Here is a 27,166-nt window from a genome sequence, read left to right on the forward strand (position 1 = left end):
AGCGGAAGTAGGCGTTAATTGGCTATTTTGATACATTTAGCCTACGCTACAATGATCTCTGCTGTACTGTACATGGAAATAAAAAACTGGCAATATAGGAGGCTTAAAAGAACGAGAGGGGAGGGATAAGGCTGCTGTGCGTCGGGTCCCGTTTTCTAGCTGTTCGTTCGTTCCACCAATGAGTCCAATGAGCTGGGAAGAATTGGCTAGATTGACAGGCACGCCTCTTCAAGGTTGCGCCGCCTTTTATGACTGTAGTTTTCTTCTCTTTTTTACTGCAAGCCAAAACTGGATGTAAGAACGTCACATGTTGTTTTCTCTCTCAGCGCAGTCACTGTGGTGTTATTTGGTGCTTAACTGTTGCAGATAGCGGACGGGAATACCTGTGTCGAGTAATGGAATAAGTAAAGCGGATTTTTCGGTGCTTTGGAAAATAGCACAAAACAACTTCTCTAAAAGTAAGTGAAGCGTGCGCATCAGAATGGCGAGTCCTCAAACGAATGGAGGACACTTGTTGTCTAATGTGACCAATAACATTAAGAAATGTGGATATCTAAAGAAACAGAAGCATGGACACAGACGTTTTTTCGTATTGAGAGAACCCAGCGAGAGCTTTCCTGCCCGGCTGGAATACTACGAGAGCGAGAAGAAGTGGAAAAACAAGTCGGCTGCTAAAAGGGTAATACTGCTGGACTCCTGTCTTTGCATAAACAAGCGAGCGGACTCCAAGCACAAACACCTCATCGCCTTTTACACCAAGGACGAATACTTTGCAGTGGCAGCCGAAAACGAGCAGGAGCAGGAGAGCTGGTTTCGAGTGTTGTCGGATTTGGTCGAAGAGGGGAAAGTCTATGACAGCCCCGCGTCTAATTCCACCTCTCTTTTTTGTTTTGAGGAGGCGAATTACAATATGATCACGCCGGCCACTGCCTTTTGCAAGGAGGTATGGCAAGTGAATTTGAAATCCAGAGGACTGGGTCAAACAAAACATTTGACAGGGGTGTTTAGGCTGTGTTTATCCAGTCGGACTATCAGCTTTGTGAAACTGAACTCGGAGGTTGCAGCTGTCAGTTTACAGCTCATGAATATCCGGAGATGTGGCCACTCAGACAGTTTTTTCTTCATCGAGGTTGGTAGGTCGGCTGTCACTGGCCCTGGTGAGCTCTGGATGCAGGCGGATGACTCGGTGGTTGCGCAAAACATCCACGAGACCATCCTGGAGGCGATGAAAGCCATGAAAGAGCTGTCAGAATCAAGACCGCGCAGCAAGAGTCAGTCGGCTAGCACCAACCCCATTTCCGTGCCCACAAGACGCAACTTGAACAATCTGCCCCCAAGTCAGACAGGGTTGGTGAGGAGGTCGAGAACAAACAGCATAGTGGCCACATCCCCAATGAGCAAGTTCACATCCTGTCGGATAAGGACAGCTAGTGAGGGGGATGGCAGCATGGTCAGGCCAGTGTCTATGTCAATATCTATGAGCGGGAGCCCCACCAGTCCCCTCTCCAACCGGAACCCTCTTAGCAGGTCCAATACGCTCTCCACTGGCCGCACCTGCCGGATACTGGAGTCCAGCCTCCAGCACAGCCGCTCCATGCCCGTCTCCAACTCCCCTCCTTCAGTCTGCAGTTCCATCTGCCTCTCCCCCATGAGTGGGACCCTCCCCACCCCTGATGCGGTCCACCGCCCCTTCAGCTGCAGCGCCTCTATCTCAGGCTCCCCCAGCGACGCAAGCTTCATGCTATGCAACGAGCACAGCTCCAGCCCAGGCGACACCTCCATTCTCCTACCCCTCACTCGGAGTGACACCCACGACTCCCTCTCCAGCACTCCTCCCTCCCGGGAAGCCAACGATCTGTGTGGCTACATGATTATGGACAGGACCAATGACCAACGGCAGGCATGCCTGGAGGAGGACTTGACATCGGAGAAGGCGTACAGGAAGAGAACATACTCCCTCACCACACCACGCCATCAGCGGGTGCCCGCCCAGCTGTCCTCTGCCTCGTTGGATGAGTACGCCCTAATGCGGGCTGCCCACCACACCAACAGCGGGCACCACTCCGGGCGCAGCTCCATTTCCGCCTCCCCAAAGGTGTCCTACCCCAAATCCAATGGTATCCAAGTAGGGGATGATGGCTATATGCCTATGATGGCGGGCGTGGCAGCACCGCCCAGGGGCAACAACAGCAAGGCAGATGCTTACATGCCCATGAGTCCAATGTGCGTCTCGGCTCCCAAGCAGATCATTAACCCCTTGGCCCAAAACCACCGGTACGAGGCCGGCGACCAGACCAACTCACCCAGCAGCGGAGGCTCCTTGGAGGACAGTGGTTACCTGAGGATGTGGCGCGGCTCCAAGTCGTCCGTTGAAAGCCCAGACAGCCGCTCGACCTACATGAACATGTCCCCTCGCAACGCTGCTTACACCACCTCGCAGACCCCCCCGGACTACTTCCTAGACCAGCTTCCGGGTCGTGGGCCTTCCATCACACCCATCTACTCCACAGACTCACTGCCACGCCCCATCAAACTCCACCAGGCTTCCAAGGAGACGGGGGACACTGGTGACCAGTACGTCCTGATGAGCCCGCAAGGCCATCAGTCGCTAGGTAGGGAGTCAGACGACTACTACTCAGTGATGACCAATCCGGCCCCGCCCAACTCCTCGGTGCCCTCGCCCATCAGACAGAGCCGGGGGACTGACAGCCTGACATTCCACCGGGGGAGAATGGGGCGTCCCAACCGGCTATCTCTGGACAGCTGTAGGATCCTACCCAGCATGAACGAGCACCTCTTGCCCGGGGAACCCAGGAGCCCGGGCGAGTATATCAACATAGACTTCAGTGAGGGCACCAAGTACTCCCCCCCGTCAGCATCCAATGAGAGCCAGGAGTCGTCTCTGGGCTCCAGCGTCGGCCAGCCGAGGTCCCCTTTCTCCGACTACATGAACCTGCACCACGTTGTCTCACACTCACCCAAGGCCGGAGACACCCCTGACGGACGGTTGGACACGGTCCCTGAGTCATCCCTGTGCCCTTGTCCGGATAGGGAGGGAGTGTACCGTCTCAGATCGAAGAGGGATTCCAAGTGCCCCCAGAGAGGCAAGGATGAGTACACCGAGATGACATTTGGACTTGGAATGGCCAACATGCCTCCCCAGTTCCTCCCTCAGACCTCAACAAGGTACAGTACACTCAGTACTCTAGCCATAATGTAAGTTGTAATAACATTATTCAGCAACGTTATTTGGCTAGTTATAGATTAATAGATTCCCCTGGCACAGCAGGCACTTTGTGGTGTTTGTAGGGGGATTGAGTTCAAGTGGATTTGAGTTCATTATAAGGATAAAATATTTTCTGTATCACATCTATCTATGGATGTTTGGTAATATACCATGTATTGTAATACATATTAACTCTGTTTATTATCTTCAGCCCCAGTGCCAGAGAGAAGAGGCTATCCCTGGGTGAGCAGGGCCTCCCGGGGGGCATGGGGGTGTTCCTCCTTGGCGCGGCCACCCCCGTGGATCCTGACAGGGCCGCCAAGGTGATCCGGGCCGACCCCCATGGGCGCAGGCGGCACAGCTCTGAAACCTTCTCCTCTACGGCTACCGTCACCCCCGTGTTCCCCTCGTTCGCCCATGGGGACGCCAAACACCACAGCTCGGTGGAGAACCTGTCGGTGCGGAGCAGCGAGAGCTCAGATGAGGAGTGTGGCAGCCCCATGAGTAGAGAGATCTCTGGGGGCTTCCAGAATGGACTGAACTATATTGCCCTGAACCTGATGGAGGACAGGGACCTGGAGGGGCCTTGTTGCGAAGACCTGACCACGGTCAGCTTTAAGCCGGCCAGCAGCTGCAAGGGAGCCCTCCATGGATTACATGTCGCGCCGTACGTCTGTTTGGGGTTCAAGGAGGCGGTCACCTCTGTTAAAGGTGAGTGATGTGTGTGTGTGTGTGTTTAGTAGCTGGCTGGCTTTAGCTGCCCATTTCATGGCTGGCCAGAGTTTGTAAATGTAGGGTTAGAGGTCTGCAGTGGTCATATACTTATGGCAATGGTGCTGAAAACAACTTTGTCCAAACTTTATGGGAAGAAAACATGATACTTAAATCAACACATTTTTAGACCTGGGAGAACATTTATTTAAATGTTTGTTGACTGGCTGCCTTAGAGACTATACTTTGATTCTATGTTTGGGGTGAAAAATGTGTCCAGCTCTATGGTGATCGTGGACATTTTTAGTTTATGGCTTCACTCATTTATACTGGAGGGTGCTGTCACAGTCAACAATGATAAGAGGAGAACTGGCATTTATATTGCATGAGAGGAAAACCTGAATGAAGGACTGGCAATGAGTTAAAAATGAATGTTATTTCAGTTCGTACAGCATATTCTCCCCCCCCCTACTACTTTTCAGTTTGCTATTCTGCCATGTGTATTGCGATAGACGAGATAATGAAAAACACATGAGGGGAAAAACATATTTCGAAATGGACACGTTGAGATTATTTGCTGTGGCGCCCATGGCTTTCGACTGCACAAAATTAGATTGTTCTGTTTACCACCAAAGATGCGTAGGTGGTACATGAATTCAAAACGGACCCGCAGCGTGACGAATGTCTGACTTTTGAAACACTTGAAGTAAACAAGTGGTGGGTGGGTACGTAGGCACCATGACACTGCAGGACATAATGTGGCATCGTTGGCGTTATGCATGTCCTTTTCCAAATATAAATTACAGCAAAATTGATTTTGGGCACCAGCCATCTTATAAAACAAGTTTATTCTCCGTGTCATACTAATTATATTAGGGAAGGCACACGAATGAATATGGTTGATAGAATTACACACTGAAATTACACACAGTGTGCAGGCGGAGTGTATGCATGAACATGGACAGTGAAGAACGATGGGTTGAAATAATGTCAATATAGATTAACGTTGATGTAATGGCTGAATGTTGGTTTGTTTACATTAAACTTTCATTGATCTCCTATTGACAAGCATGTTTATAGCAATTATCAATGCATTGCATGTTTAACATATTGCGCAATGGCATCACCTTTAGGCTTGTGTGGTATACCATATATGGGGTATTTGCAAATAGCCACAGGATACCATCATTTTTTTCCATAAATTTGAATATTTGTAGATACTTTGTATGTAAATACCTGCAGTCAACTTGTGCAATACGTTAGGAGATAAAGAACATTGCGTTCTTAATTTCATAAACTACATTATTATGAAGATTATGGTAGACCCCAGTCACGTGGTGCTTGTTTACAAGCACATAACAATGAGACCGGAGCCTTGTAAGTCACTCACTGTTGTGCCGCATGCGCCAGTTGATCTAGTTACAGTATGGAATTCACAACTAAATGTTTGCTATCTAGATATATTAGAACCGTTGACTGTCTTAAATCTGCTAAATGCTCTGCAGTTGTGCATTTGGTTTGCTAATTAAGTAGCTAGTTAGCTAATTGGCTGAGTGGTTAGCTTCTTCCAAAATCAAGCATTTGCTTGGTAACAGCAGAGAATCCCCTCTTGGATCAAGAGCCTTGTTGGTTAATATTTGTTTTGTACGTGCAGCAAACTGAGTAGCATGTTTGAGTTCCTTGTATACTTGTTTAGGTCAGAAACTGTACAAAATGTTCGCAATGCGCTCATTAGCATTTAGTTAGCATTCTCAATCGGATTTTACATGTACTTGTTAGCATTGCTAACCTAAGCATTAGAGTATGTCAGGGTTTGAAAACCGTGCCCCTTGTGTTCAGTGCGGTATTACCGGATGTCCTTGTATGGCACAAGGTCAGTATGACAACCTGGATACCACCCAAGACAAATCACCTTATTTGTTTTAAAGTGTTTGCTAAAAAACATCTACTATACATAAGCAATAAGCCCCGGGGTGGGTGTAGTACATGGCCAATATATCACGGCTAAGGGCTGTTCTTATGCACAACGCAGCCCTAGTGCCAGGATACAGTTCTTAGTCGTTTTATATTGGCCATACACCACAAACCCCTGAGGTGCCTTATTGCTAGTATAAACTGGTTACCAATGTAATTAGAGCAGTAAAAGTGTATGTTTTGTCATACCTGTGGTATATCACGGCTGTCAGCCAATCATCATTCAGGGATCGAACAACCCAGTTTTTAATGTCTGATATACAACAGCTTTCAGCCAATCAGCATCCCAAACTACACGGTTTATAATGACTGTTAATATACAGAACCAGTCAAAAGTTTGGACACACCTAACTCATTCATTTTTTAAAACTATTTTCTACATTGTAGAATAATAGTGAAGACAGCAAAACTATGAAAGAAAACCCCACACGGAATCCTATAGTAACCAGATTCTTTCGATTCTTCAAAGTAGCCACTCTTTGCCTTGATGAGAGCTTTGCACACTCTTGGCATTCTCTCAACCAGCTTCACCTGGAATGCTTTGCCTACAGTCTTCAAGTAATTTGCACATATGCTGAGCACTTGTTGGCTGCTTTTCCTTCACTCTGCAGTCCAACTCATCCCAAACGATCTCAATTGGGTTGAGGTCGCGTGATCGTGGAGGCCAAGCAATCTTATGCAGCACTCCATCACTCTCCTTAATGGTCATATAACCCTTACACAGCCTGGATGTATGTTGGGTCATTGTCCTGTTGAAAAACAAATGATAGTCCTAGTGCAAACCAGATGGGATGGTGTATCGCTGCAGAATGCTGTGATAGCCATGTTGGTTAAGTGTGCCTTGAATTCTAAATAAATCACAGACCGTGTCACCAGCAAAGCACCCCTACACCATCAATCCACCTCCTCCATGCTCCATGGTAGGAACCACACATGCGGAGATCATCCGTTCACCTACTATGCGTCTCACAAAGACACTGCGGTTGGTCCCAAAAATCTAAAATTTGAACTCATCAGACCAAATGACAGACTTCCACCGGTCTAATGTCCATTGCTTGTGTTTCTTGACCCAAACAAGTCTCTTCTTCTTACTGGTGTCCTTTAGTAGTGGTTTATTTGCAGCAATTTGACCATGAAGGCCTGATTCACAGTCTCCTTTGAATAGTTGATGTTGAGATGTGCCTGTTACTTGAACGCTGTGAAGCATTTATTTTGGGATGCAATCTGCGGTGCAGTTAACTCTAATAAACTTGGGTCGTCCTTTCCTGTGGCGGTCCTCATGAGAGACCGTTTCATCATAGCGCTTGATGTTTTTTGCGACTGCACTTGAAGAAACTTTCAAAGTTCTTAATGTTCCATATTGACTGACCTTCATGTCTTAACGTAATGGACTGTCATTGCTCTTTGTTTATTTGAGCTGTTCTTGCCATAATATGGACTTGGTCTTTTACCAAGTAGGGCTATCCTCTGTATCCCACCCCTACCTTGTCAAAACACAACTGATTGGCTCAAACGTGTTAAGAAGGAAAGAAATTCCACAAATGAACTTTTAACAAAACTGGTTGAGAGAATGCCAAGAGTGTGCAAAGCTGCCAAGGCAAAGGGTGGCTATTTTGAAGAATCTCAAATATATAAAATATGGTTACTACATCATTCCGTATGTGTTATTTTATAGTTTGTCTTCACCAATATTTCACAATGTAGAAAATAGTAAAAATAAAAGCAAACCTTGAATGAGTAGGTGTCCAAACTTTTGACTGGTACTGTACTACTATAACACTTCACGTTATTCATTCATAAATACTTATCTGCAGAGCTCGTATGCAAATCCTTCAGAGATCTGTTTAGGAAAGTGCTGTGAGAATGCTGTACTCAAAGTAGGGATCCGTCCTAACCAAGCTAGATCATCTTGTCTGTGTTTTTATGACATGTCAGCCCTTGGCAGCTCCTTATACACTGCCTGTTCCTTCCATGCCTCAGTCAGAAAGGCAGGCAGGCAATAAAATGTTTTGCAGCCCCAAGCAACCATCACTAAATCATCCAAGGCATATCACAGGTCCATCTCACAGTCCTGGTGTCATTGGGGTCAGTATTCTGGCCGAGAATAGTCCCTGTGGCAGCTATAAACAAACCAATGTTCCAGTCTCAGGGGCAAGGCACAAAGAGTCAGTGTTTTGGCAGTCATTCACTCATTGTACCTTGTAAACATTAAGGTGCAGGAGACTTGTTGACAGGTGAGGGTTTTTTAGTTGCCCTCTCCTTGTACTTTTGTCAAACACAATTAGTGTGTGTGTGAGAGACTGTTTCTCTGTGTGTGAGGCCTCATCCATGTTACGCGTCCCTTGGATGTGGCATCCGTGCCAATGTCTTTCGTGAGTTTGGCTATTCGCTCCGCAGGTCAGAAAAACAAGTGAGCTCGTTGTTTACTAGACGCCAGGTAATGACGAAGTGTCACGCTCAGAGTTCCTGTCTGTGTTGGCTGCTGGGAGGGATGGGTCAACTGAACACTTGTGTTTTAGTTCCCTATTGGCCCAGTGAGGGGCCTGAACTGGGGGGATTTGCAACCTTTTTATTTTCCACTGAGGCCCCGGGATGACTGCCCAGAATCGGCCCAAGTACATCGGGCTGTTTCCGTCTACCAGAATTCAGACGCCTTTGCGGTATCTTACCAGAATCCCCAACAGAAGCGGCCCGATGCAAATTTAAATAAATGTATCCAAAATTATTATTATTTATTATTTATTTTTTAAATGTATGTATGTATGTATGGTAATGTAATGTATGTATGGTAATGTAATGTATGTATGTATGTATGGTAATGTAATGTATGTATGTATGTTATGTATGTATGGTAATGTAATGTAATGTATGTATGGTTATGTATGTATGGTAATGTATGTATGTATGTATGTATGGTAATGTATGTATGGTAATGTAATGTATGTATGGTAATGTATGTATGTATGGTAATGTATGTATGGTATTGTAATGTATGTATGGTATTGTAATGTATGTATGGTATTGTAATGGTATGTATGTATTGTAATGTAATGTAATGTATGTATTGTAATGTAATGTAATGTAATGTAATGTTTAATACATACAAATTATACCCATCCACAAAAAAACAAAAAATTTTGTGTTGGAGGAAACACCATACATCTGGTAACCGTTTCAGCTTGCATGCGCCTTGCCCGACACATGAGTCGCTACAGTGCGATGGGACAAGGACATCCCGGCTGGACAAACCCTCCCTATTCTCGGGAGGGTTTGGCCGGCCGGCGTGGGTCTTGAACCAGCATCTGTAGTAACGCAGTTAAATACTCCACAGGACTCTTTTTAAAGAATTATTTAAATGTTAATTGTATGTTTTTGATTACATAAACAATGAAAAAAATATGTAAAAACATATAATGAAATGTTAATTCTATAAAGCAGCCTGTGTAATCATCTACCAGAGAGTAGCCCCAGTCGTCCAAAGCCCCAATTAATACATTTGGGCCAGATAACTCACGCCGGAATCGGCCCGAGCTCATTCCCTGCATCCTAGCCATAAGTAATACTGCCATAATAACAAAGGGAAAACAACATGTTTTTCGATTATTATTATTTTTGTGCTAATTTATTGAAAAAAATTAAATACAGAAATATCTTATTTACTTAACTATTTACACCCCTGAGTAGATACATGTTGGAATCACTTTTTGCAGGAAATAGCTCTCACATCACACCAATTGGCTGTGCTGCTCATTCATTGAATCTGCTCCTCAAGGAAATCATGGCACCGAAAACAATGGATACACTCTACAAGAGAGCCAAGGAAATGGTTAGTTATGTGAAAGATTGCATCACCTGTTGGTGTGGTGTTCTCGTCATGTTTGACAGTCTCCTGGAGGTGAAGGAGCCTCTCCAAGAAATGGCCATATCAGTCCGCTGATATGGACATTCCCATCAAGAGGATCCTCCTGGATTATGTATTTTGGTAGAGAGTGGTAAGCAGCCTGAAACCTATAGCAGTAGCCATTGCACGGATTGAGGGAGATGATGCATTTTACCAATGCATGTTGAAAATGTTTTTGGGAGATGCGATGGATCAATAATTTGCAATTATGTCTACTTATGATAAGGTAAAATGTTCATGTTTCTGTCTCCATATGATATGGTAAATATATCCAATGCCTAAAAAACATATACATTTATAAGTTATTAATGTTCATTTGTAATATATTCCTATTAATTCCCATATATCCCCACGGAAAGTTTCCACCTGAATATTCCGCAAAATGTGCAACCCTAGGAGCCACCATCATTCTCTGTATCACGGAGGCGCTCCGCACTGCCCGTTCCATGATCTCGCCATCACGGTTGACAACTCCATTGTTTCCTCCTCCCAGAGCGCTAAGAACCTTGGCGTGATCCTGGACAACACCCTGTCGTTCTCAACTAACATCAAGGCGGTGGCCCGTTCCTGTAGGTTCATGCTCTACAACATCCGCAGAGTACGCCCCTGCCTCACACAGGAAGCGGCGCAGGTCCTAATCCAGGCACTTGTCATCTCCCGTCTGGATTACTGCAACTCGCTGTTGGCTGGGCTCCCTGCCTGTGCCATTAAACCCCTACAACTCATCCAGAACGCCGCAGCCCGTCTGGTGTTCAACCTTCCCAAGTTCTCTCACGTCACCCCGCTCCTCCGCTCTCTCCACTGGCTTCCAGTTGAAGCTCGCATCCGCTACAAGACCATGGTGCTTGCCTACGGAGCTGTGAGGGGAACGGCACCGCAGTACCTCCAGGCTCTGATCAGGCCCTACACCCAAACAAGGGCACTGCGTTCATCCACCTCTGGCCTGCTCGCCTCCCTACCACTGAGGAAGTACAGTTCCCGCTCAGCCCAGTCAAAACTGTTTGCTGCTCTGGCCCCCCAATGGTGGAACAAACTCCCTCACGACGCCAGGACAGCGGAGTCAATCACCACCTTCCCGGAGACACCTGAAACCCCACCTCTTCAAGGAATACCTAGGATAGGATAAAGCAATCCTTCTCACCCCCCCTTAAATGATTTAGATGCACTATTGTAAAGTGGCTGTTCCACTGATGTCAGAAGGTGAATTCACCAATTTGTAAGTCGCTCTGGATAAGAGCGTCTGCTAAATGACTTAAATGTAAATGTTTAAATGTAAATGTAAATGTAATTCTTGAAAATATAAAGACTGGTACTCTGGGATATGTTGTATTGGATTTGCCCAATACATAACACTTTGTATTCAGGACATAAAGTTAATTTCTTTGCTACATTTTTACTTTAAGATGCATGTTTTGAAATATGTGTATTCTGTGCAGGCATCCTTCTTTTCACCCTGTCATTTAGGTTAGTATTGTGGAGTATGATCCATCCTCAGTTTTCTCCGATCACAGATATTCAACTCTAATTGTTTTAAAGTCACCATTGGCCCCATGGTGAAATCCCTGAGTGGTTTTCTTCCTCTACTGCAAGTCAGGAGGGTCGCTGGTATCTTTGTAGTGACTGGTTGTTGGAGGCATTGGAAAACCTCCCTGGTCTTTGTGTTTCAATCTATGTTTTGAAATTCACTCTTTGACTGAGGGGCCTTACAATTATCTGAAAGTGTGGGGTACAGAGATGAGGTAGTCATTCAAAAATCATGTTCAACACTTATTTCACAGTCCATGCAATTTATTATGTGACTTCTTATTATGCACATAGGTAAGCGGTTGAATACTTATTGACTCAAACGACATTTCAGCTTTTCAGTTTTTATTAATTTGTAAAAATGTCTAAAAACAATTATATTTCAACATTGGGTATAGGCCAGTGGCCCAAAATCTCAATTGAATCCATTTTAAATGTAGGTTGTATGTGGAAAAAGTTGTGAACAAGATGTACAGCCTCGGCGGCAAATTGAGCTAATCGGTTGTTTACTGAATAGTCTTTCGGACCAAAACAACCATCCGCGATAGCAAACTGGAGGGGTCAAAGTGCTTCAAGGTAGACTAAACAGTACATGCTTTTGTATGTGGACATCCCTTCAAATTAGTGGATTCGGCCATTTTCGCCACTCCTGTTGCTGACAGGTGTATGAAATCGAGCACACCGCCATGCGATCTCCATAGACAAACATTGTCAGTAGAATGGCCTTATTGAAGAGCTCAGTGACTTTCAACGTGGTACCGTCATTCCAACATGTCAGTTCGTAAAATTTGCTGCCCCGGTCAACTGTAAGCGTTGTTATTATGAAGTTGAAATGTCTAAGAGTAACAACGGTTCAGCCACGAAGTGGTAGGCCACACAAGCTCACAGAACGGGACCACCGAGTGCTGAAGCACGTAGAGCGTAAAACACAGTCTGTCCTTGGTTGCAACACACAACTACCGGATTTCAAACTGCCTCTGGAAGCAAGTCAGCACACACATTGTTCGTCGGGATCTTCATTAAATGGGTTTCCATAGCCAAGTAGCCGCACATAAGCCTAAGATCACCATCAAATCAAATCTAATTTATTTGTCACATACACATGGTTAGCAGATGTTAATGCGTTTAGCGAAATGCTTGTGCTTCTAATTCCGACAATGCAGTAATAACCAACGAGTAATCTAACCTAACAATTCCAAAACTACTACCTTATACACACAATTGTAAAGGGATAAAGAATATGTCCATAAAGATATATGAATGAGTGATGGTACAGAATGGCATAGGCAAGATGCAGTAGATGGTATCGAGTACAGTATATACATATGAGATGAGTAATGTAGGGTATGTAAACATTATATTAAGTAGCATTGTTTAAAGTGGTTAGTGATATATATTACATCAATTTCCACCAATTCCTATTATTAAAGTGGCTGGAGTTGAGTCAGTATGTTGGCAGCAGCCACTCAATGTTAGTGGTGGCTGTTTAACAGTCTGGTGGCCTTGAGATAGTAGCTGTTTTTCAGTCTCTCGGTCCCTGCTTTGATGCACCTGTACTGAACTCGCCTTCTGGATGATAGCGGTGTGAACAGGCAGTGGCTCGGGTGGTTGTTGTCCTTGACGATCTTTATGGCCTTCCTGTGACATAGTGTGGCGTAGGTGTCCTGGAGGGCAGGTAGTTTGCCCCCGGTGATGCGTTGTGCAGACCTCAATACTCTCTGGAGAGCCTTACGGTTGTGGGCGGAGCAGTTGCCGTACCAGGCGGTAGTCGTTAGTCATTTAGCTCAGTTACCTTAGCTTTCTTGGGAACAGGAACAATGGTGGCCCTCTTGAAGCATGTGGGAACAGCAGACTGGGATAAGGATTTATTGAATATGTCCGTAAACACACCAGCCATCTGGTCTGCGCATGCTCTGAGGGCGCGGCTAGGGATGCTGTCTGGGCCTGCAGCCTTGCGAGGGTTAACACGTTTCAATGTTTTACTCACGTCGGCTGAAGGAGAGTCCGCATGTTTTGGTTGCGGGCCGTGTCAGTGGCACTGTATTGTCCTCAAAGCGGGCAAAAAATGATATTTAGTCTGCCTGGGAGCTAGACACCCTTGTCCATGACGAGGCTGGCTTTCTTTTTGTCATCTGTGATTGACTGTAGACCCTGCCACATACCTCTTGTGTCTGCGCCGTTGAATTGTGACTCTACTTTGTCTCTATACTGATGCTTAGCTTGTTTGATTGCCTTGCGGAGGGAGTAGCTACACTGTTCGTATTCGGTTATGTTTCCGGTCACCTTGCCCTGGTTAAAAGCAGTGGTTCGCGCTTTCAGTTTCACGCGAATGCTGCCATCAATCCACGGTTTCTGGTTTGGGAATGCATCTTCCATGCACTTTCTAATGAACTCGCTCACCGAATCGGCGTAATTCGTCAATGTTGTTGTTGGACACAGTGCGGAACATATCCCAGTCCACATGATGGAAGCAGTCTTGGAGCGTGGAATTAGATTGGTCGGACCAGCGTTGAACAGACCTGAGCGCGGGAGCTTCTTGTTTTAGTTTCTGTCTGTAGGCAGGGAGCAACAAACTGGAGTCGTGGTCAGCTTTTCCGAAAGGAGGGCGACGGAGGGCCTTATATGCGTAGCGGAAGTTAGAATAGCAATGATCCAAGGTTTTACCAGCCCTGGTTGCGCAATCGATGTGCTGATACAATTTAGGGAGTCTTGTTTTCAGATTAGCCTTGTTAAAATCCCTAGCTACAATGAATGCAGCCTCAGGATATGTGGTTTCCAGTTTACATAGAGTCAAATAAAGTTAGTTCAGAGCCATCGATGTGTCTGCTTGGGGGGGAATATATACGGCTGTGATTATAATCGAAGAGAATTCCCTTGGTAGATAATGCAGTCGACATTTGCGGTCAACATTCTAAATCGAGTGAACAGAAGGACTTGAGTTCCTGTAGGTTGTTATGATCACACCACATCTCGTTAATCATAAGGCACACCCCCCCGCCCTTCTTCTTACCAGAAAGATGCTTGTTTCTGTTGGTGTGAAGAAACCAGCTGGCTGTACCGAATCCGTTAGCTTCTCTCGAGTGAGCCATGTTTCCGTGAAGCAAAGAACGTTGGAGTCTCTGATGTCCCTCTGGAATGCTAGCCTTGCTCGGATTTCATCAACCGTATTGTCAAGAGACTGGACATTGGCGAGAATTATGATAGGGAGTGGTGCGCGATGTGCCCGTCTCCGGAGCCTGACCAGAAGACCGCTTCGTTTCCCTCTTTTACGACGTCTTTGTTTTGGGTCGCAGGCTGGGATCCATTCCGTTGACCTGGGTGAAAGGCAGAACACAGGATCCACTTCAGTAAAGTCATATCCCTGATCGTACTGATGGTGAGTTGACGTTGCTCTTATATTCAGTAGTTCTTCCCGACTGTAATGAAAGCTAAGATTACCTGGGGTACCAATGTAAGAAATAACACGTAAAAAAAAAAACAAGAAACTGCATACTTTCCTAGGAACGCGAAGCGAGGCGGCCATCTCTGTCGGCGCCGGAAGTAGTAGAATCATTCGAAATGCCAATCGTCCATACAGAAATGGTTTGTCGAGATCGGTGTGGAAGAGCTTGACTGGCCTGCACAGAGCCCTGACCTCAACCCCATCGAACATCTTTTGGATGATTTGGAACGCCGACTGCGAGCCAGGCCTAATTGCCCAACATCAGTGCCCGACCTCACTAATGCTCTTGTGGCTGAATGGAAGCAAGTCCCCGCAACAATGTTCCAACATCTAGTGGAAAGCCTTCCAAGATGAGTGGACACTGTTCTAGCAGTATAGGGGGGACCAACTCCATATTAATGCCCATGATTTTGGAATGAGATGTTCGACGAGCAGGTGACTTCCCGCTAGTCAGAGGCCAAATACGGTGTTTATCATTCAACTTCAAAGCCACACAATGAATGAATGAGTGGGAGGAGAGTGAGAGAGACATGGCAGTTTTGCTAGGTACAAAGTACCAACCCAGCTCCAGCCATTCCAGGTATTTAGCGCCTCCCCGACATCAAGTGCGTCTGCCTGGAATGCCACCACTGGATTGTTTTTGGACAAATGGTGCCCCTCAGACAAACTCACAAACTCCCTCTTCTCTCTCCGTCACTGTCAATCAGTCAAAGGAGTTGGGACTCGGTGGTGACATTGTTGATAGATATTTTGTGTGATTATCTAGATGACAGTCAGTTGCATAAATAGAGAGGTCACAGGGACAGTCACTGTTTATTTTCTGCCTCATCAGCAGGCCAGGGCACCAACTCTGTTTACCTCTGTGTGCTAATGTAAACCCTATCACAATGATCTGAGAGTGTGCTAACGTGAGCTAACCCCATCTATCCCCATGATCTGGGCGCTCATCCTATGTGAACAAGGTGTTCAGAGATTAGTAGACGTGGCAGGCAGAGGCTAGGTTTAGGGACGTCTGTCTCTTTCTTTCTGGAGGCTAATAGCCTTTTATTTGATCAGGTGTCTCTCTCTCTCTCTCTCTCTCTCCTTTTGCTCTCTCATATATATTTGAGGTGTTTTGCCCTAATGGCTGTTAGCAGCGAGTGTAAACACACAGAGTGTTTTTGTGTGCAGACACACACACTTGGGCCTCCTTGAGAGGGGAGTGCGTGCTCTTATGAGCGGCGTGCGGTGAAAATGGAAAACTCTTCTTGAGTGGTGGCAGATGGCTCTGCATCCGGGAGGAAGTGCACCACTATCTTACCCTCAACCCCCACCTTTGACCCTCCTCCTCCCCCACTACGTCATTACCGATGGACCATGAGCATGTAGAACACACGTGGCTCTGTCCCAAATTGCACCCTATATGATGCACTACTTTTTATCAGAGTGTTATGGGCCCTGGCCAAAAGTAGTGCACTAGAATTGGGTGCCATTTGGGATGTAGGAACGAGCATTAATCACTGGTGAGCACTGTACAGTGCCTTGCATGCCAGTCAAGGCAGGCTAGCACCACCCACTATTATACACTAATGACTACACACCATGTGCTGCTACTGCAGGTGCAGCCCAGGGGCCAGTCTAATGTTCATCAACTCAGGGTGAAGGGGGGAGAGAGGTGGGGGGATGAAGCCGTAGCCAGTAGCTCACACTCTAGCACAGCTCTCTGATATCCATCCTATCCGTGACTGTTAATCCGAGCCGCGATTGTTCATCTCCAGAGTGCGTGTTGAATCGGATGTGATCAAAGATCATCATCGTCAGCATTTGTCAGTGCTGCTTTCGGTTTTAGAAACACGCAAATACAGTAGAATAGTGGAACATCACGCACGCCAGATGCAGATTTTTTTCGCTCTGGGCCAGGCCTAGTAACACACACACATGTTTTGTTTGTGCTTTTGAAACCAGATCACCTCTTCTACGAACACACTCTCCCCTCCCCACCTCTCTTACTTTCTCTCTCACTCCGGGATCAGAAGTCAGGGAGCGTGCTCAATGAGGCTCTGCTTTCATTTCAAAGGTAGATGAGATTATAGAGAAGAGAATATTAGAGCCAGTTTGACCCTTCCTCACTTGTTTAGTCTTTCTCTCTTTCCCACTCTTTTCCTGTTCTCTCTTTCCTCTTGGTGTTCTTTTCTTGTAGTTCTTTTTGTTGTTGTTGCTTACTCTGTACTACCTCCTCTTGGCATGTTTCTCTCTCACTCACTCTGTTTGGTAGTTCACACAAACATCCCCTCCCAACACACGCACTGCTGTGTCAGAGTTTCCAGCAGGTGGCGGTTGCAGTGCAGACGCTGTGACACGGTGACTAAACTAGGCCAGGATGTTCCCGGCTCCAGATAACCCACGCGGCAGGCGCCGCCAGACAGTGCTCCCTTACATTTAGCCTCAGCAGCAGCAGCCATGGTTAGAGTTAGAGATGAGATTATACACTGTGTGTGGCTGGGGATTAGACACCGCCACCGTGTCCAGGTTGCTCGTTATGGAGGTGGGATGAAAGTGTGCATACACACTCTCAATCTCTCTCTCTCTCTGCCTTAGACTCATGTAAACGCACACCATCTTCCAAAACTATTCACAAATTTGCTTTAGTTAGCTGCGCTGAAGTTCAGTTTCGGCATTGTAAACTGGCAAAGTCCACCATAGTGGCATGTGTATTATATGTGAATAAGCAGTCTATAAGGTGTACAATCACTGAACAGCAATATATCAGAGCCTTTACAAAGTTTGCAGCGCCACTCTGCTCTCCTGCTCTGCTCTCTAAGCCCCTACTACCATCACCGGTGGCCGGTCCCATTCTTGGAAGACCCAGATGGCATAGAGGAGCTCCACAACTGAAGATGCTTCATCCCCCTACTGCAGTACTCCTAACCCCCCTCCTCCCTCCTCAGCCCCTACAAAGCTGCTGCTGCTTGCTTGGCGTGATACCGTCCAAAGTACCTCGCCCCACTGAGCTATAATAATAATAACCCTCCATTTTCTTGATCTCGTTGTTGTTGTTATTATTATTATTATTGATATGATAATTATATTATTATAATAATAAGTAATGTCATTATCATTAGTAGCTGTAGGCCTAAGAGTGCATCCTGTTAGGTCTTAATACCGTAACTTACGTAGGCCTATATTTCAATACTTACAGTATATAAGCTACAGTAATGTATCAATCATGAATTAATTCATGTCATCACACAGCATACGAGTCATTCATGACTTAAATGCAATCAAGCCTTTTAGTTTTAAAATAAAATGGCAAAGTGACTCTTGAATAATTAGCATGAACAATTAAATAAATAAACCGTGCATTTTGGAAATTGCATTCACTAATGAATGTGACTGGTTTTAGTCTTTGCTGCAATGAAGGCTTTGCAAAAAAACAACAAACTCTGTGGTATGCTTGTAATTTATTCAGTGTTCCAAACGGTCAGAGAAATTATAGTACCTGTTTGGCACACATAATATGCACGCAGCACTTGCTCCTTACCTTATTTTTCTTGATCTCCAGTATTTTCCACGACTCGTCAAATTTATTCCAAACATCTGACTTCCCCTTTACCTCCTGAGCAACCAGTAAACATTCCCCCATTTCGAGTTTGTCAAGTCCCCAGGATCCATTTTGCTGTCATGTGTTAAGGCGTTCGGAGTTTGTTGAATTTATTGATGTGATTATGATATGCTATATAGGCCAGGCCCTATTGGTCACATGCGATGCATACATGTGTCATGTAAAGAGAACAAGGGTTGAGGGAATAAGGAGTATTTTTTTCCTTAACAAATGAGGGATTTTGGTAACAGACTTTTTCAGTCACAAATGGCTGTAGTTATTGCAGCTTCAGCAACACGGACAGCGCGATAAACACAGTTGATGTTATGAGGTGGTCGCTCCAACAGGGAGAAGAGCGAGACAATGGGTGCAAGTCACACAGTCACTCGCTGTCATTTTTTTAGCCCGGCCCAATAAAATCATTTGCGGTCGGACTCCCTCTAGTCGTGTGTGTGTGTGTGAGAGAGGTGCAACGCACACTTGCTGTTCCTGTTGTCTAGCTTTTTTTCCCGACAGCTACAGATGTCGGATGTTAATTTGAGCCAGTTTACTACAGCAGGAGATTAATCCTGCAGGAAATGTGGGTTATAGTTAATGGAAATGTTTTGTAGGGATTGATTTCTTAGTTAGGGCCTTGACTCAAAGTGACATTTTTAAAGTGTAAATTACAAACTTTAGAAGCCTTTTTAAACCTTGAATACACTGCAAGTTTGCTGCGCAGGAAAATTCTCAAACAAAATACTGATCAAATTAACATCCTACATCCTATAATTCGGAGTGTGTTGTGACACAGGCTCAAAATGTGTTATCTCTCCGAGGATGGAATGAATGGTAACAGGAGGCTGTTTTACATCTATCTCTCTCCCAATGTCGGATACCAGCGTGGGCTTTGTGGTCTATTGGAGTTTTTTGTGGTATTGTGGTAGCAATGGAAACTAAGAACCCTAACTTGAGGTAGCTTGACTAACTAATCATAGGAAATCTTAGAGATTTATAAGAAATCCAAGAATTTAAGCTAATTGCGGTCTGTACTGCTCTATGTAATGCAATGATACTTAACATGCTCTTCTTTCATTCTTTCATCCCCCCCCCCAGACTGAACAGGACAGTGGACAATCCAAGCCCTCATCATCCTTGCTCTGAGACGGACAGTCATACATTGGGGTGGCCGAGACAACCTGCTGCTGTAAATGAAGTCAGTCTGTGCCTCGTGACCCAACAAACACCCCCGCCATGACTAACTCTCTCGCCCAATCCTAACACTGGTGCTGTCCCAGAGACTCTGTACTAAAAAGTAGATGGGGGGGGGGGGGGCAGAGGCTCCTGTATGTGGGGGGCCTCTATATGTAGCTAGAGGCTGTATTTCTAGCTCTGTTTATTTGTTTAGAATTTTCCCTCCGGTTTTTGGTTGTGGCTCGTGGACTGTGAGTAGCCTGTTTGACCCCCAGGACATGTGAAGCAAACCCTGGTAAGGCACAGTATGTGTACTTAAACCCCCCCCCCCCACACACACGCACGGTATGCAGATATTATTTATTTGCTTACATGAGTATGGATGTGTCAAAGTTTGTCTGTGTGTGTAAAAATGGACACCATGACCGTTTCAGTAACACATTCACTAACAAACCGTTTAAAATAATCCAATCCCTACCTCAGAAAGAGCAAGGCCGCATACTGAGAAACGTATAGATATATTTAGGTTCTATTTATTTTGGAATGTTTCATATAGACCAACCCAAAGCCTTGTCTCTGTGGTTGTATTTGTACTGCACAACAAAGAATCTGATTTATTCTACTATTTTCTTAAAGCATGCTAAAATTAAATTAGATTTATCATGATATAGTTGAAGTCGGAAGTTTACATACATTTAAATAAAAAATTTCACAATTCCTGACATTTAATCCTAGTAAAAATTCTCTGTCTTAGGTCAGTTAGGATCACCACTTTATAAGAATGTGAAATGTCAGAATAATGGTAGAGAGAATGATTTATTTAAGCTTTTATTTCTTTCATCACATTCCCAGTGGGTCAGAAGTTTACATACACTCAATTAGTATTCGGTAGCATTGCCTTTAAATTGTTTAACTTGGGTTAAACGTTTCGAGTAGCCTCCCACAAGCTTCCCACAATAAGTAGGGTGAATTTTGGCTCATTCCTCCTGACAGAGCTGGTGCAACTGAGTCAGGTCTGTAGGCCTCCTTGCTCGCACATGCTTTTTCAGTTCTGCCCACAAATATTCTATAGGATTGAGGTCAGTGCTTTGTAATGGCCACTCCAATACCTTGACTTTGTTCTTAAGCCACATTTTGCCACAACTTTGGAAGTATGCTTGGAGTCATTGTCCATTTGGAAGACCCATTTGTGACCAAGCATTAACTTCCTGACGGATGTCTTGAGATGTTGCTTCAATATATCCACCAAATTTTCCTTCCTCATGATGCCATCTATTTTGTGAAGTGCACCAGTCCTTCCTGCAGCAAAGCACCCCCACAACATGATGCTGCCACCCACGTGCTTCACGGTTGGGATGATGTTCTTCGGCTTGCAAGACTATCCTTTTTTCCTCCAAACATAGCGATGGTCATTATGGCCAAACAGTTCTATTTTTGTTTCATCAGACCAGAGGACATTTCTCGAAAAATTATGATCTTTGTCCCCATGTGCAGTTGCAAATCGTAGTCTGGTTTTTTAGTGGCGGTTTTGGAGCAGTGGCCTCTTCCTTGCTGAGTGGCCTTTCAGGTTATGTTGATATAGGACTCATTTTACTGTGGATAAAGATACTTCTGTACCTGTTTCTTCCAGCATCTTCACAAGGTCCTTTGCTGCTGTTCTGGGATAGATTTGCACTTTTCGCACCAAAGTACATTCATCTCTAGGAGACAGAACACGTCTCCTTCCTGAGCGGTATGACGGCTGCGTGGTCCCATGGTGTTTATACTTGCGTACTATTGTTTGTACAGATGAACATGGTACCTTCAGGCATTTGGACTTGTGGAGGTCTACAATTGTTATCTGAGGTCTTGGCTGATTTCTTTTGATTTTCCCATGATGTCAAGCAAAGAGGCACTAGGTTTGGTAGGCCTTGAAATACATCCACAGGTACACCTCCAATTGACTCAAATGATGTGAATTAGCCTATCAGAAGCTTCTAAAGCCATGACATGATTTTCTGGAATTTTCCAATCTGTTTAAAGGCACAGTCAACTTAGTGTATGTAAACTTCTGACCCACTGGAATTGTGATAGTGAGTTATAAGCAAAATAATCTGTAAACAATTGTTGGAAAATTACGTGTCATGCACAAAGTAGATATCATAACCGACTTGACAAAACTATAGTTTGTTAACAAGAAATGTGTGGAGTGGTTGAAAAATGTGTTAATGACTCCAACCTAGGATTATGCAAACTTCCAACTTCAACTGTGTATGATATTGTGAGGATAATAATATGATACAATTTAAGAGGATTTATTACTAGTTCCAGTTAGATGAGCAATGCATATTAAAATACATTTATGTAGGAAGGACGCAAAGATGTTGGTCTGTGTACTTCCTAGTAGAAGTCAGATCCTCATCTATCCCAGGCATTTACTGTATATGCAATACATTACACATAATCCCTGGCTCTAACCTGATTACATGGTAGAACATCTCAATTATATAGTTATGGGGGTAGAACCACATGATTTTGATTCATGGGGATTGCCACTGCTGCGGTAAGCACGAGGAGTACCTTGTTCCAGGGTCCTGTTCATTAGGCATAAAATGGACTGAAACAACCAGAGGACTTGGACTTATAAACGTTTGGTGCCCTAATGAACACTACCCAATTTTCACACCTATTTCTCAGATTGTAATACACTAGAGACACATCTGAATGTAGTAGAAAACGACAGTTGAAAATTAAGTGGGAGGGGTAGACATTTATCAATCTGTATTATTTAATATGTACTACACTTACGGTTTATTTTCTCTGCAAAGGCCTTTTTGTGTCGATGATGTACATAAGAGTTTATCTGAAATAGGCTGTCGATTTTTGAGGAGATACATTTAGTCATGTTGCAATGAAATTACTAAACAATGTAAAGAAAATATTTTTCAAAACTAGATGCTTTTGGGTTGTAAAATGTATGCTTTTATCTCCTCACAGTAACTTGTGAATACATCTATACTATTTATAAAGAGAAATACCTTCAGTATATTTTGTTATCTTTGCCTTGTCGATAACAATTTACCCATCTGGCATATGCAATAGTGAAATACATTAACTTAGTTTGGAACCAAATGTTGATATATTTGTAAATAAAAATTGAATTAAGGAAACTATTTTGCCCTTTGTATATTTATTTCTGCCAATTTTTGATGCTGTTTTTGTTACTGGAATCATATAGTGTGTATATATATATATATTCAACCGTGCTCTCACTTGTAGTGCTTCTCTTCTGTTTCTTACTTGAAGATTGAAATGTGAACTCTACTGCCCTACCAAGCAAAAAGGCACTTGCCCTACCAAGCAAAAAGGCACTAACTGCTTGTTTAGTTGACAATGAGTTGTCATTTTTGCTACATTAAATACATGCTTAATCATGTGGACAAGTATCCTGCCTCTATTGTGTTTTGGAGAAAATGGGGGTCATGTTAGCCCTAACTGCATAAAGTTAAGGTTAATAAAAGCCATTTTTCTCAGTTCCACGCTATGAGCAGTTAGTGCCTTTTTGCTCGGTAGGGCAGTATACTGAGAGGGCACAGATTGAACATACTTCATAATGGTTTATTGTTATGCTCTAAAGAGATGATTTAATTCTAAGTATTTAAGTATTGCTTTTGTTTGTATTGATTATGGATAGCAACAGGCAGTAATAAATAACTTTATTTAAAGAGATCTCTCTCTCTCATACAACACACGGTCTTAAACACCCCCGCCCCCAAGACACTCACATTCTCATTTACACATTTTCTTCTACGTGGGTAATTCAGTTCACATGTTTGTGCCAGTCTATATATAGAGCCCAGGAGAGGCTTTGAGGACAATCGCTATTGAGCACGGTGCGCGACTACAGTCCCTATCCCAATTACCTCTGGTTTGCTTTTCAGGAAAGGGAGAAGTTACAGAACCAAAGAACGCAAAATATACATAATGAAAACAGCATGAATAAAAGGTCTGCATCCCAAATGGCACCTTATGCCCTCGACAGTGCACTACTTCTACCATAGGGCTGCAAGGTGTTGCTTTCAGATTAATGGATGCCAGAGCTAACCATAAAAAGACTTTATCAGCCATACTGTTGAATTTATTCTATTATATAAATAAGTCCATGTCAAAGAATTTATACTGTACATCAGTGGAGGCTGCTGAGGGGAGGATGGCTCATAATGATGGCTGGAACGGCGAATGGAATGGCATCAAACATGGAACCATGTGTTTGATACCATTCCACTGATTCCGCTCTAGCCATTACTACGAGCCCATCATTCTCAATTAAGTTGCCACCGACCACCTGTGCTGTACATTCTACATTGTTGGCATTCTCTGATGGTACAAAGTGGAAAATGAATACAGTCAGTATCACCAACTAACGAGTTTTTGTCTCAAATGGCACCCTATTTCCTATGTTGTGTACTACTTTTGATCATGGCCAATAGGGCTCTGGTGAAAAGTAGTGCACTATGTAGGAAATGGGGTGGAATTTGGGACTCAATGGACTCAAACTCATGTAATGGGTTGAAAGGAAAAGAACCCTCCATCAAATCAGGATATTCCAGGCTTTTGAGTATTTCTGCCTTTTTCTGCTGCTTGATATCATTTTCCTTTTCGAAGGAGATCATAGAAAGCTCAAATTCATCAATTAACTTCCTTCCTTGTTAGTGTCAGACACAGGGCTTAATAGGGCAGCCAGAGAGGGTCAAGAGGGTTCTTTCTTTCACACACACACACACACAACACTCCCACATCAGTAGGCCAACTGCTCCAGTTGTCAACCATGGTGCACATAGTACTCAGCTGCATTGTCCATGAAGAAGCTCTATCCGTCCTTGGTACGCTTGATGGAACAAACAACACACCACTACGAAAGAAAAACACGTAACAGATACAATGTTCTCTCTCTATTCAGAATATACCAGCACATTTGCATCTCCATACCTCCCATCGGGATATTCCCGGGCTTCCGAGTATCGTTTCCTTTTCCTCCTGCCTGCAAACATTTCCCCTTTTAGAAGGAGACCATAGGAAGCTCATGTTCAGCGAATTACTTACTTCCTGGTTACAGTATCGGACATCAGACACATGGCTTGGTAAGGCAGCCACAGAGGGTCGCACACACACACATACACACACACACACACATACATGCAACTCTTGATGACTGGAGCTCAGCAGTCAGGCAGAAATGCAGTCTTATGTGTTCTGTACCCCCACTGAGCTACTGTTCTGTTCTAGTCTCACAGGCCCTGTTTATGGGCATATTTGTTCAAAGCTACAACAAGGAAAGAAAGAATGGATAAGAAAAGAAAGGGGGCCTTGAGTCTTCTTTGAGAGTGTGTTCAAAGTGTGTTGTCCTTTGATAAATACAAGGGTGTGACCGCTGGTGGAGTGTGTTGGGGATTTGTTTTAAATTGGATCACTTTATCACAATCTGGAGGATATGGGAAAACATGATTGTTACTGCTGCTGCACACACACACGCACAAAATTACAACCAAAATAACCAAACCCTTTCTCGGTCTCATTCTCTTTTGCCCTTACACCTACGCACCCAGCTGAGAGGAACATAGAAACACAAATAGAACCCCACTTGAAACAACCCCAGCTGCCTCGGTTTTCTTTTGATCCTGGGTCAAACACACATGACCGAATGTGGTCAAAGAGCACTGACCTCTACAAAAGGACCACACCACGACCGCAGAGTGACAGTAACATTTGGCCCCTCAAATTAGGGTTCCTGTGGGTCCCTTCAACGGTCCTTCAAGTTCTCTCCATCTACCAACATCTGGTCACGTTAACTCCACTGCTAAATCAGAGTTTTCCGTACAGTTCCAGACCATTAACCATAAGAATACACATCCACCATCTGCCATCCGCCTTTTCAGGCTTTCAACTTACTCTTGAAAGTTGCAATAGTACAATGCACAAGGTGCATTTTCTAAATTGGGAAGTACATGAGCAGTTTTCCTCTTGTCATGTCGGTCATGGCAGACCTTAGAGATTATTTATAAATGTCCAGATCAACTACTCACTGGGCACGGATGCCAGTTCAATGTCTAGTTTTGATTTAATTTGGTTGAATTGGTAACTAATGTGAATTTAATATGAAATCAACAAATTTAGGTTCAATGTTGGGTGAAAAAAAGATGAAATTCCCATACTTCCATATTTCCCATACTCCCGATTGGCGCAGTGGTCTAAGATGCTGCATCTCAGTCCTAGAGGAGTCACTACAGACCCTGGTTCAATCCCGGGCTGTATCACAACTGGCCGCCATTGGGAGTCCCATAGGGCGGCGCACATTTGGCCCAGTGTCGTCTGGGTTTGGCCGGGGTAGGCCGTCATTATAAAATTAAGAATTTGTACTTAACTGACTTTTCTATTTAAATAAAGGTGACATAAAAAATTAATTAAAAAAATGTTGATGACTTTTTAAAAATCCAATCAGTTTTCGACGTTGATTTGACGTCATCACAATTTATTTGTTGATGACATATTTGTTGACATGATGTGAAAACAACGTTTATTCAGCCAGTTTTGCCCAGTGGGTAGCCCATATCTACCCCCAAGCCATAAGACTGCTTAATAGTTAACCAAATAGCTACCTGAACTATCTGTATGGACCCTTTTTGCACAAACTCTTTTGACTCATCACATACACTGCTGCTACTGTTTATTATCTCTCATGTTGCCTCATCAATTTACACCTAACTATATGTATATACAGTGCATTCAGGAATTATTCAGACCCCTTGGACTTTTACACATTTTGTTACGTTATTTCTAAGCTTATTCTAAAATGTATTAAATTATTATGTTTTCATCATTTTACACACCATCCCCATAATGACAAAGCATAAACAGTTTGTAAAAAAAATGAAATATCACATTTACATAAGTATTCAGACCCTTTACTCAGAACTTTGTTGAAGCACCTTTGGCAGCCTCCAGTCTTCTTGGGTATGACACTACAAACTTGGCACACCTGTATTTGGGGAGTTTCTCCCATTCTTCTCTGCAGATTCTCTCAAGCTCTGTCAGGTTGGATGGGGAGCGTCGCTGCACAGCTATTTTCAGATCTCTCCAGGGATGTTTGATTGGGTTGAAGTCCGGGCTATGGCTGGGCCACTCAAGGACATTCAGAGACTTGTCCTGAAGCACCTCCTGCATTCTCTTGGCTGTGTGCTTAGGGTTGTTGCGCTCTGGGGGAGGTTTTCATTAAGGAACTCTCTATACTTTGCTCCATTCATCTTTCCCTCAATCCTGACTAGTCTCCCAGTCCCTGCCTCTGAAAAACATCCCCACAGCATGATGCTGCCATCACCATGGTTCATCGTAGGGATGGTGCCAGGATTCCTGTAGACGTGATGCTTGGCATTCAGGGTCAACAATTGTGTGGACCGTGTTGGCGCTGCTAAATACATTAGCAAGTTCGATCTGCTGAAGGGATATTGGCAGGTTCCTCAAACTGGGCGCGCCAAAGAGTCTGCTTTTGGTATGTTTTCCTAACTTTGTCTTCCGTTTGGGTTACAACATGTCGGAGCCATGTTTCAAAGGCTCTTGCACATCATGCTACGTGGTCTGGAAAATGCTGAAGCTTATTTG

At 44.2% G+C, this 27,166-nt stretch overlaps 1 protein-coding gene across 1 annotated transcript; it reads left to right on the forward strand.

The window, feature by feature from the left end:
- Positions 1-277: 277 nt before the first annotated feature.
- LOC135542437 (insulin receptor substrate 2-like) lies at positions 278-22,683 on the forward strand. Its single transcript, XM_064969381.1, has 3 exons — positions 278-3,186; positions 3,438-3,937; positions 19,454-22,683. Exons 1-3 carry the CDS (start codon positions 482-484, stop codon positions 19,456-19,458), a joined length of 3,210 nt encoding a protein of 1,069 aa, XP_064825453.1. The 5' UTR covers positions 278-481; the 3' UTR covers positions 19,459-22,683.
- The last annotated feature ends 4,483 nt before the right edge of the window (positions 22,684-27,166 follow it).

Source organism: Oncorhynchus masou, chromosome 6 (assembly GCF_036934945.1).
Source record: "Oncorhynchus masou masou isolate Uvic2021 chromosome 6, UVic_Omas_1.1, whole genome shotgun sequence".
In the NCBI taxonomy this organism is placed as follows: Eukaryota; Metazoa; Chordata; class Actinopteri; order Salmoniformes; family Salmonidae; genus Oncorhynchus; species Oncorhynchus masou.

Bases quoted from the DNA above. Each gene is read 5' to 3' on its own strand.
- LOC135542437 (XM_064969381.1), top strand. From the start codon at position 482: ATGGCGAGTCCTCAAACGAATGGAGGACACTTGTTGTCTAATGTGACC. The intron at 3,187-3,437 runs GTACAGTACACT...TATTATCTTCAG, and splicing joins CTCCCTCAGACCTCAACAAG to CCCCAGTGCCAGAGAGAAGA.